The sequence below is a fragment of the Mandrillus leucophaeus genome, unplaced genomic scaffold, assembly GCF_000951045.1.
Source record: "Mandrillus leucophaeus isolate KB7577 unplaced genomic scaffold, Mleu.le_1.0 Scaffold114, whole genome shotgun sequence".
Lineage (NCBI taxonomy): Eukaryota > Metazoa > Chordata > Mammalia > Primates > Cercopithecidae > Mandrillus > Mandrillus leucophaeus.
Window position 1 is genome coordinate 4858105 of NW_012099654.1, and position 12609 is coordinate 4870713.

Below are 12609 nucleotides of genomic sequence, written 5' to 3' on the forward strand. Positions count from 1 at the left end.
AAAAAAAAAAAAAAGTCTTCAGAGCCCAGTGAGTATTGTCTATTCCCCAGGAGGTCCCCTGACCCAACCAGGAGGCTTTCCTTCTTCTCTGAGCTCTTCCTATTATCTCTGTATTTTGTCCTATGTCATCTATCACACTCTGATGATGAGAGTTTTCTTTTGCTCTTCCTGGTAGGATAAGCAACCTCCCAACTAGGGTCTCAGCTACAGATTGTCTAAAACACCACAATACCATGCACCTCTTATGCCTTCTGGTAGCAGTAGCCCAAGAGTATTACTGTTTAATCCCTTTATTTAAAATATCAGATAGGCTACCTCTTTGCTAACAAAATAATGGGATAATCAGGCAGATATGCAAAGTAAAGGTACTGGGAAGAAGATATCAGGAAGAGAAACATTAAAAAGGAGGAAAGAGACATAAAATATGAACTACTATAAGAGTCAGCATCTCTGGAACACCTGCTACACACTGGGTAATTGTATCAGACACTACTACTATTGTAGCTAACATAACTATGGTGCTTACTCTGAACCAGGCACTGTATGATTAATATTTATTAACACATTTCATCCCCAAAACAATTCCATTTGACAGATGAGGAAACTGCAGTGCTATTTAAGTAACTTCCCAAGAGCACACAGCTAATCAATGGTGGCTCTCTGCAGACACTCTGCTATGTAGTTCAAAGTCCTTTATGTAATAATTAGGGTTACCAAGTATCCTATTTTGAACCAAAGAAAATGGTATTTGAAAAATGTCTGGTATTTTTCCATTAAGAAGTTTCATTAATGTGTTACAGTGTGACTTGTACCTAGGTATGTTCACCCGCTTCCCGGCGCTGTCCTATTCACCCCTGGCAGTTTGCTGAGTCTTGCTGAGAAAACATTCATAGAACAGTAGATACATTATCTCATTTTGTTTAAGAGCACAACACTCAAGATACTCAAGACTCAAAGACCTAAAAGATAAACTAAGGTGTCAACTGCTATTTCTAGGTGATAGAATACAAGCAGTTTTTATTTTCAACTCTTTACTATCTGTAATTTCTAGATTTTTAACAATAACCATCTTTATATCTAAAGTAAGAGTCTGGAAAAGTCATATTTTTAAAATGTGCCTCTTATGTAAAGAAAAGCTGTGTGATTTTATGCAAAATGGTAGGTTATCAGTAAGTCGACCATATCAGATAATATATGTATAAATGTATTAACTGGAAACGTTTTACCCAAGCATATACAGAATTGTTTTTTAACCATCTGCCAAACTTACTCTCCATAATTGCATGAGTCATTATCATATTTGTTTTGTAGACAAGAAAGCTAAGGCCCAGGGAAAGTGATTAACCTGCCCGGGTTATTATATTAAGTGGTTGAACCAGAACGCAAACAGTCCTGACAGAGAGCAAAGCCCACCCGCTGCAGTATACAATCTCCCAAATTCCCTCATTCAAAGGGACCTTCACCAAGTTCTGAGGTTTATAGAAAGTCCTTTTCACCTATGGTCTTAGTGTGACCCAGAAGAAAGAAAAAACCTACCCTTGCAATGAAAGTGAACATTTATGAGCTGGGTGCAGTGGCTCATGCCTATAATCCCAGCATTTTGGGAGGCCAAGGTGGGAGGAATGCTTGAGCCCAGGAGTTCGAGACCAGCCTGGACAATACAGCGAGACCTTGTTTCTATAAAAAAATGAAACAAATTAGCTGGATGTGGTGGTGCATGTCTGTACATGCAAGCTACTCAGGAGGCTGAGGCAGGAGGATCACTTGAACCCAGCAGTTAGAAGCTGCAGTGAGCTATGTTCTTGTCACTGCACTCCAGCCTGGGTGAGACCCTGTCTCTAAAAATTGGGGTGGACAGGACATTTCCAGAGGCAAACTAGCATTCATCTCCTCGCCCATTCCTCTTCTAAGGTTCTCTCAGGATTTTTCCTGATATTAGTCTTGGCCGTACTCTTCTGAGCTGGATCTAAGGTTACAGAGAGGATCCATCCAAATTCCAAAATTATCCTCAGCCCAGGAATTTCCTGTGGGTCACATGTAAGCTAAAGTAACTCTGTAGATTTTAATACATAGCAAGAGTATCTGAGAGAACCCAGGGAACCTCCGTTCACCAAACTAGAGTCTCAATCCAAATACCCAATTCACCCTCAGAACTTACCTCACCTTCCTGGTGATCCTTTAACAAGAAAAGTGGTCCCTGGAAGGAGGTCAGGCCTCTCAGGGCAGTCCTGTTAGCCACAGTAACAGCTAGGGACAAAGCCAGTGGATTCCAGAGGTGCTGGGAGTGAGAGCTGTTTCTCCAGCTCCTCCCTGCCCCCTGGAAAAGCACAGTTTAAACTCCCTCCTAAATAACAGGTACACTTAGGGTCTCTAAAACGAGATCCTTAAAAAAAAGTCCTATTCTACTGTTTTGAAAGAACTAATCAAAATTATTGAAGAAGAAAATAAGCCTTTTCCCTTGTAATAGAGGAGAGACATAGAGGGAAGTCAGGAGAAGCAGGGTGAAATGCAGGCCTCTGAAAACAAAAACCAATCTTTCCAAGTCCTCACTCCTCATTGTAGTAGCACAAAGTAGCCTTCAAGAGTCCCTATGTTTATGTTTGGAAAAAGGACTCTTGAATGTATAAATAACTTTTTCTTTCCTTGCTTCCCTCACACAATCAAGCAGATATTCAGTCATGTGTGGTGTGTGGACTTTGGCATGATTAGATTTAATCAGCAAGCCCCTTCCTTCTGATGCAGTTCTCTAAGGCCTAAAGCAAAGTAGTCCACATCAAGGAAAAACTGGCAAACTGAGGGGAGGAAAACCTGATATATAAAAACACCATGATAAAACCGAAAGACCTCAAATGAAGTGGTGGACTCTGATAAGACCACTTCAAGTGACTCTAAAAATACAAACTAATGAGGAAGATGCCCCATATGTCATCATCACAAAGAACTCTACAAATAAGTTAAATCCCCTATAATCTTATGGAAAGACACTGGCACACAAAAATATTTTGTTTCTTTATAATTCATGAGGAGCTCCATTCTCCAGTGCCCATCCCTACAGCCACATGTGTTTCAGGCCCCCTAAATATCCTCAAAAGTAATTGAGTTCTATAGACAAAAAACTATGCTAGCAAAATAGAGAATTTTCCATGGAAATGTACGTTTTTTCACTTATTTTTTATGTGTTCTCAGTGGAAACATTTTGAATGAATGAATAAATGGACAAATGGATGAATGAATGATGAAAGCCAAGTACTACCTGGCATTCCTCCAAATTGTTCTGTTTTTTCTGGTTGAGAAGCCCTACTTAATTCCCGAATCCTGTTTCATTATCCTGTGCAAGTCCGAAACACCACCGGGTAGGTAGGGATGAATGAGAGCTGGATGTGAGAGTTGTCAACATTCTTAACCAGGACGCTCCATTGTCAGGAACGTCACAGACCAGACAGATGAGACAAGTGATTTCCCTGCTTCTGCGGAACAGTGTGAAATAAGCTGGGGGCTACTCTGAGGGCCGGTGGGTTTTTCCTGCTTCCGTCTGGGGCTCTGCAGTAGATCCCTTTGCAGGCTACCCCACACTCTCATGAGGACGACCGTTACCCAAGCACACTTGCAGAAAGAGCAAGGTCAAGCAGCGGGGCCAGGCTCAGCTTTCCTGGGCCACTCTCAGGTGCCTACATGGTGAGAATGGGATCCCATAAATCCCGAAGGCCTCGGAGAAGAACAGGAAGTGGCCTGAATTGAGCGCTTGTGGCCTGTCATGAGGCCCACCACGGTGCAAAGGAAGAGACCAGATGGCAGACGTTTCTGGGGGAAGCATCTGGGTCAGCAGCCAGGGGAAGAGAGTCCAAGGTTTCTGTAGCGGAAGAGCCAGGGTGGGGCCAAGTCAGGGTGAAGCCAGAAGGAGAATCACCAGGTCCTGACTAGCACCACAATCCCAGCTGCTGACCTTTATCACAGATGCCAGAACACCCAGTAATAAAGCACTCATGCCTTAGGGAAGAGCCTAGACCAGTCAAGCCACAGCAGAACCCAGGAGGACCCAGGAGGTGCAGTGTAGATTGAAGGATTGGGACTTTCCATTCCTCCACCTCCACCCCCCGCCATTAACCTCCACTGTCGCCAGGAAATCACATTCAACAGCAGCTTGACAAGGAAGAGTAGGAGAGGGAAAAAACTTGAGACACTGAATATTTTACGTAAAGACACTGATCAGTCACCAAAAATGACTATTTAGATTATTGTATCAGACCAAGTTTTCTATATTAGCCTAAAATATATCCTTTCCCCTCCCCTGCCCCACTGCCTATAGAGTGGGACCCCATGAAGATGATCAGATCAATTGTAGATAAAGACTACCTGGGTGTAGCGTGGGTAAATTTGTGCCACGAGACACTTTCAATATTTACTGCCTACTTTCTGGGATCCAAGTGCTGCCAGAGATGTGATAACAGGCTCGCTGCCTTCAAAGAATTCAGTGTCTTAGGATATAGAGGTTTAATAACAGCTGTAATACAGTAATGAGACGGCCTTTCCTAAACATATACACAAGGCAGAGTGGCACTGGAGTTACAATGCGGAACTCCAAGGGAATTCAGAGAATGCCTCTTGGAAAAAAGGACACTCAAGCTGCATCTTAAACAGCAAATTGGAGATTAATAGTTAAAAGTGGGATAAATATTCACTTGTATTTGCTAAAACAAACATAAAAGAGTGAGGGAGGAGATTTATGGAAGGCATGTGAGGGTGGCTCACAAAACTAAAAGAATTAAGCATCCAAGTCTTGAGAGGTAGGAACCTGGGCAGCAACAAGGGCCTGGAACCCAGGTAGGACCCTCTCACGCATCTACTTCTCATGTTTGCAGTATTTCCTCCTACTACAGGCTGGTTTCTTCCAGCTAAAGGTTTTCACTCCAATCTATCCAGCATTGCCACCCAAAAAAGAAGACATTGCCCACCAACCTCCAGTTTGAATAATCCCAGGGAAGGATTCTGATTGGCTGTGATTAAATCATGTGCCCAACCCGGGCCAATCATTGTGAACCAGGCAGGAGGAGTGCTGTGATTGGCCTAGTCTGGGTGGGGTGCCCATCCCGCTGCACTCAACAAGGCAAAGTTACGTGAGAAGTCGGTAGCAACATTTGGACGTATGGCCAGAGTAATGGAGGGGCCACTTCCTAAAGAGCAAAGGGAAGAAACATACTAAGCACGCAAAACTAACCATCCAGGCCAGCACAACATTTGGCACCTCTCTACATTTCTGTATCGCCATGAATCAACAGGCCACAAGGCTAGGCTATTTTCTATCACTTTGATACATTCTATGTATATCTGACTCTGTCCTTTGCTTAGAAGGAACATCCTGCCATTAAAACCCCACCAAGCTCACCACAGCCTTACAGGCTATTGAAATGACATTCTTTTCATGATACCCCCAAGTTGAACTGGTCTCTTTGCCTTGAACTTTGACGGTAATTTTTCCTGATCTTTCCTATGGGACTTAATCACTTTCTACCTTACTTAATTAATGTATCTGAATAAATAATCATTTGTCCTTCCCTAAAACCAGGAGTGATGGAGAGGAGTCCCCTGAACAAGAATAGTTAATGATAATACTGTCTCCCTTCCACCTGCAGAGATTAACGGAGAACGATACCTTGTCCAAGAATTTGAGCAGCCAAAAATAAACAAAAATTTACTTTCAAAAATTTGGCAAAGTATTTGTTTAACTAAAGGGAGCTTTGAGGGTATTCAGCTATGTTGTCTGGCGAAGGGTTTGCAACGGGTCTCCTCTACTCCGCTGACAATGGTAGACCTCTAGGCAGAGTCTGGAATTGAAACGGCTCTGTATGAGGTTAAACACTCTCTTCATTGAGAGCCAAAGAAATCTTAGCAGGTTATGTTACCTTCAGGAAAATGTTTCTCTTCCTTAATAAGGATTTCTCTAGTGACTTACTCATCCTGTGGTATTCAGCTATCATTTGGGGAGCTTTTAGACTGAATACACACACGCATGTGTACATCTGATGTATCATCCACATGCATGTGTACATCTGATGAAACTTGACAAAAGGGAGGAAGGGAAAGAAAAAAAGACAAATAAGTCCATGAGAAAAAAGTATCTCACCTTTAAAAATCATTAACATTTCTAAAATGCCATCATACCTCCACCTACTTACTGTGTCAAGGATTATTTTTTCAGATTAGGTGCCTGCCCTCTAAACATGAAATGAGCTCATGAAATAGGCCAAAACAATGGTCTCAGGGTCTTAGGTCTCCATTCCAAGCATGCTAAATCTCTCTAACTGTATCTTTTTGTCTGGGATAAACCTGTAAACCTTCCAGGCCACAGTGGAAAGCACTCCCAGCCCCTTTTTTTCCCAATTCATCCTGTCTCTTCCTCTCCTAAGCCAACCATCCTGTGCTCCAGGCATCTGTGCATCTGTTCCCAATCCCAATCCAATGATGTATTTAAGTACTGTATCTGTGTATAGGAGGAAGGTATCAAGATGCAGAAACAACCCTACCATCTTGCTCCTCCAGAGTCTCCCCCTGTCAATTCTCCTCCTAGTAAAGATACACAAAGGAGAGGGAGGAGCTAAGATGGGGAGGCACGATGGCACCTTTTGAACCCAAGGTAGCTACCTATTGAAGTTTACCATCCCTTACCTCTACTAAGAGGTGGTGAAACATACCAGGAAGAACAAAGCCTTTTGAGTGTCCCGGTTCTTGGCCTGGCTCTGCTATTTATTAGCTCTAATTTGTGGCAACTCATTTCTCCTCTCTGAGCCTTGGAGTCCCCAACTAATAAATGAAGATGACAAACACATCTAATATACAGGTCTTTTACAAGACAACATGTGCAAAAAACACATTATTCATATGTCATTTTTCACTTCTTCTCCTTCTTGATTCTACTTTGGTTGCTGTTCCCTATGTGTCCTGGTATGACTTTGGGAATAACTGTAAAACTCAGTCTCAGTTTCTTCACCTATGAAACAGAGACAATATCTGTATTACAGAGTTATTTTGGGACTCATATATCATAGATATAAAGCATATACGATAGCTTAGTAAAGAGTAGTTATGATTAATAGGGTACCATATAAATATTAGTTATTTTTATTATTATTAGAGAAAATACAGTGCTATCTAAGCTCTCCAAGGTTGTCAAGCTTTCTGGTATGCATCGCCCTCTTTGGCAACTGTAGCCTGGTTTTGCACCAGCAAAAAGAAAAAAGAGAGAAAAAAAATGTTCACACTATGTGTCATTGGAGAGGTAGCATATGATATAAACTGGGGAAGGAGAGAACAAGAGAAGTTGCACAAGTGGATAAAAGGCATAAAAGAATGATTTCAACATTTCCTGGGGCCTAATGATTTATACTAAAGTATGCATTTTAAAGACTGAATGACAATTATGAGAACCTTGGGTAAAGCCTAATTCCTATATTTTTCAACCCTTGTTTAATAAGCAATAAATTTGTTGACTGAATCTCCTACTTAAAAAAAAAAAAAAAAAAAAAAAAAAAAAAAAAAAAAAAAAAAAAACAGAAAATCAGGCATTCCTGGAGCCCTTCAAGTGGAACAGTAATGGATTCTGGCCCACTCCAATCATTAACTGTTGGGCTGCTAGTACAGCCTGTCCTGGCGCTACCTATGAAAGGAACAAGCCAACTTTTGGGAACCCTAGGAGTACATTTTGGGCAGCCTGGTTTTAACTGCTTTCATCGTGCTCCGTGCTGGACATGGGTCTTTTCCAAAGGCCCTGCTTCCAAGTCACATCCTCCTATCTTCCCTCTGAAGGGGTGAGGATAAGAAAGTACTAGATATACTTTTTAATTGAAATATGGTATTAGTGAGTTTCTGCTAATGTTATTTTCCCTTTTGTTACCAAATCCTTGCTCTAAATTTTCACATCACTCCCTCCACAAGCGAGTAATATATATGTGTCTGGGTTTCTATCAAAAAAATAGTGAAAACTAGGACAGGAGGAGATATTAAACAAAGGAAATACTTGACAATGAAGGTCAGGACCAGGAAAGAATAAGAGAGAACATCAGACACTATTTCTGATCAAATTCAAGAGAGGTTTGCCAATAAGCCAGTAATTCCAAGCCCTCAAAGCCACCTTCATGATTTCTCGGGTGACTTGAACCTACATCTGAGAATGATGTTGGTGGTGATTAGAAGGAAGGGAAGAATGATTAAGAAATTCAAGCCACCTCAGTTCTGAAGACTGACAAAAATTCTTATGATATCCTTTAAGAGACAAGAGACCACAGTTCCCAAATGGCTATCAGGCTAAAAAACCAAGTCCCTTGGTATTTCTTCCACTATATGGAGGGGGCATGTCTGGGTCCTGGGAGATGGGTCCCCACGTTAAGATCCCTGTAAGCAGAGACAGCATCTGTCAGGGTCATTACTTCACCATACCCTCAAGAACAATGCCTGCCACCCCCCACCCCAGATGTTTGTTGAACATATGAATAATGCCCCCTTACATCACTGTTGCCCTCATCTGTCAAATGAGGGAATTGGACCAGATTGTCTCTAAGGCCCTTTAGGCTCTAAGGATCTGTGATTCTGGGACTCCGTCCAGCTAGCATTACAGCATGACCAAACCCACTCTTCATAACTAAATCACCATGATTTCATAAAGAACTTAAGTGTGGAACATGGTCTAACAATCCCCACCTCTCTGCTACCAACCTAATTTTCACTCATCTTTTATCAGTGGCAAATAGTTAATCATTTCCATATCCCAGGTACCTGCTTTCACTTGAATCATGTTTAATTTATACATAGCTATGCTATGACTTTCTGTTGCAGCTCATACTGGCCATGCTTCAACTTTGGATTTAAAAGGAGAGCATGATGAATGCATTCCCTACAACTCCAACAGACTCTCAAAGCTCTCCACTGGCCTCCTCATCATTAATCCCATGTCCCTCTAGTGTTAGGCCACCCAGGTCCCAACAACGTTGGGCCACATAAATACAAAACTAAATAAAGCAGATTACACCCCAAATTTAACTGGGTTAGAATTGACACAGAGATTTGGTAGACTCTACAGAACGGTACCTACCCTCTAGAAGCTTTCAATGTACCAGAACTAATAATATTCACTCCAAAGTAATAATAACTTTGTGTATCTCCTCTCTCAAAAACAATTTACATGGTTTTTTATTTACTATTTGGGAATAATTTCAAACTTACAGAAAAGCTAAAGGATATCCACTAATTTTTTTTAAGCTGAAAGAGTAACAGCAGCACAAAAAAATAGCAATATATACTATTTACCCAGATTTACATATTGTTAACATTTTACTCCATTTTCTATTTGTGTACAAGCTTGTTTTATAAGCACATGCTTGTACTGTTTTATATATATATATATATGTATATGATTCACCCCCTGAATCATTTAATAGTAAGTTACATATATCATGGCCTTTTAATATACGACTGTATCCACCAAAGATATACAGGCTTTTGTGTTGAAATTTTTTTCAATCTGTTCCTTATAACATCTATAAAATCAATAAAATAGAAAAATCAATTTTCTTAGATAAAAAATAAATTTTTAAAACATTAATTTTAATGTCTTAAAATAATATATTGAATATAAGCTATTCAAGTCTTCAATGATAGAATTTGAAGGATGGCAGCTGAGCAACATGAAAAATGTGTTCAGGCTGAGTCTTTCTACTAGCCCTAGATGGTACGCACATCTTATTCCTGGGGTTGGCCTTGGTCTAAGCTAAAGAGCAAACAAGCCAAATAAACACTTCTATTTTATTTCAGAAGGAAGAAAGAAGATGCTCGAAGCTAGGCTGGTATGCTGACAACTGCTCGTGTCCATCCTCCTCTGGGAGAAGCACAGGGTGACAGGGTAAGCCATCCTGCTCCCTAGGACAGGTATGCTCCCGAAGGACAGTGCTGCAGAGGCAACCTGCTTAGAAACACCTTTCCTGCTTGTAAGTTTATGAAAATGTTCCTTTTCTCCTTGAATTAAAAACATAACCACACGCGTCCCTGCACAAGACAAGAAAGGGGAAGGATTACACACTATCTTATTTTTTTAAACCTCAGAAGGCAACAATCACTGCCAGCTAAGCCCAGCCGAGGATGGGACAACAGCTTCTCAGGGTACCGCTTCTGCACCCTAACACCAGCTTGCCCCTTGTTTCCATGGCCCACACTACAACAAGAATGGGCTTTAAGTAAGAGAGAATAAGCAATACAAACCCATTCCATTATCAATCATGCTCAGATAAATGGCTCTTCTTCCTTCAGCAGTAAAGGATTTTACTTACTTGATAATTATTTTTGGTAAACTATTTAATATGTGACTATATTCTCTGAAGTTATACAGGCTTTTGTGTTGAAAGTATTTTTTTCAAATCCTTTCCTTATAACATCTATAAAATCAATAAAATAGTATAAAATAGAAAAATTTTCTTAATGACAAAAAAATTTTTTTAATTACTATACACTTGAAAACTAAAACAAAAGATGCAGAAACTGGGTATGAAACACATGCGTATTCTCTGCAAATCCCACAAAGACTGAACATGTTTAAATCAACAGGACTCTTTATTGTCAAGGTAACTCCAAGGTAATTCTGATTTAAGTGAATCCAAAACATTTACCTTATACTAAACTCCCTTCTTTCTTTTTTTAAAAAAGAGAATTGCACATACATAATAACACCAAGGTAGGTAGATTCGAAGTGAAAGGAACATAAGAATTAGTAGGTTTGCCTCAGAAACCTGTATGTATCGGTACAGTGAGAGTTTTATAAAGGCACGTATAAACACGCGCTACATTGGAAAAACAGTCTGGCAAAGAAACAAGGAAAAGAAAGGTAAGAATAGAATGTCTCGTTCTGCCCATGAAAGAAAGAAAAGATACTGCAATCTACCTTGTTTGGGCGTCCTTCTTCGAATCTTCATTTTGGGAAAGGAAGGCCACGAGTAGTTAAAAGGTGAGTCGGAGTCAGAATCCATCTTTTTGTTTTGGTGAAATCAACAGATGAAACAGAAGAGACTCGGGAAGAACTCGGGGCGTCCCCAGTCAGGAGGCAAGCCTCCCCGTGTGATGTAAAGGGAAGGAATGAGACTGGATGAAATAGCTCCTGCACACCAGGGAGGGAAAGGCAATAAATGTTTTGCTTCCTTCGGGCATTCAGGCGTGTAGACCGACAAGGAGGCTGTAAATATTAAAGCCAAACTAGGGAAGTAAAGGAGGGAGAAGGCGGGGAGCTAAGAGTGGCTCAAACACTGCAGTCCACTTATTCAAAAGGTCATTGGGAGCAAATGAATCATTAACTCCCCTCTTCTCGTTGCTGGAAATGGAAATGAAGGAGGACGGTAACTGGGAATTAAAAGAGAGCTGCCTGTGATTGAAGAAAAGCCTCCGAACGCAGGCTTGTTTTGAGTGAGAGTATCGCTTCTCGGAAGAGCCACCCAGTGCTGTGTTAGATAAAGGTTGAGGTTTATGTGTGTGGACAGCCAGAAAGCTTGATCCCCAGGCAAATGAAGGGCAGCAGACTCCAGGAAGAGCTCTTTCCAGAGCAGACTGTTCTTTCATACCATTGGCAGCTTGGGCAGCTTTTCGGATCTAAGAACCAAAACAGCTCTGATCATTCATTTAAGAATCCAGTCTCACCACCCTTTTAATCCTAATGTGGTTGGAAGTTTTAACTTTTATCTAGATTGTACTCATTTCATTAGATTCATACAAAGTTATCTACCACTGTTTAGCACAATTGGGGTATTTCCATATTGGTCCTGTCACCAAGTTTGGCCGTCAATCATCAGGATTTTGGCGCCTTTATAGCTCTGATCTAAACTTTCAGTCCATCTCAATAGAGTTGGTGACTAATTTACCACAAACCAACAGTTCTTGCAGTCTCCCTGAACAATTCTCCAGTAATTAGCATTCAGGAGAAGCTCATTACTGCCTCCCCATAAATCGTGGCACTGCTCAGGCTCACTTCTCAGCTTCCTATAGGCACATAGATATGCATGCCCCAAATAAGCTCAAGCACAACAGCCGAGATCTGCAGTGGAAAAAAAAAGATATCCCAAATGTTATCAGGGAGTCTCTTTTAAGCATTTCTTTTAGTAGAAACGATAGCAAGAAATGTTTGTTTTGTTTTGTGAGGTCACCTGATGTCCAAATAAACTAAAGGACATTGGAAATAATATGAGGATCCATTAAGTCTGCAGATTTAGAAGCTGACAGTATGTGTCTTAATTAACATTCATTTCTTTGCTTCAATTATTTCCTAAATTGTCAGTACTACTGTGCCACGCTGTGCAAGAAAATAGCTGCATAGCCTGCTCCATGGAAGCTAATCCTGTCTGATTGGATAGGGGTTGAGTGCGGGCTACAGGGAGAAGAGGAGAAAGGGGAGAGACCACTTAATTTCAAATTTAAATCAAAATCAGAATTACATAAATCACTGCTGTGTTTTTATATAGTTTGTCACATAAACATACAACTAAAACAAAATACAACTATAGTTACAAACATTGCAACTAAGTGGAAAGAAATATTGATACATTTTCTATTTTGTGGCTTTTTTTTTTTTTTTTTGAGACAGAG

General features: G+C 40.7%; 1 protein-coding gene across 2 annotated transcripts in view; it reads right to left on the bottom strand.

The window, feature by feature from the left end:
* ARHGEF28 (Rho guanine nucleotide exchange factor (GEF) 28) overlaps positions 1-12609 on the bottom strand; it is a 328572-nt gene that overhangs the window by 112922 nt on the left and 203041 nt on the right. Inside the window, exon 1 of one of the 2 annotated variants that reach the window (XM_011996714.1) lies at positions 10922-11077. The exons of the other annotated variant lie outside the window; for it this stretch is intronic. Coding sequence (XP_011852104.1) covers positions 10922-11006 — 85 coding nt within the window. The 5' untranslated portion in view covers positions 11007-11077. Of the gene's footprint in view, positions 1-10921; positions 11078-12609 lie in introns of those variants that run through there. 2 annotated transcript variants of the gene reach the window in all.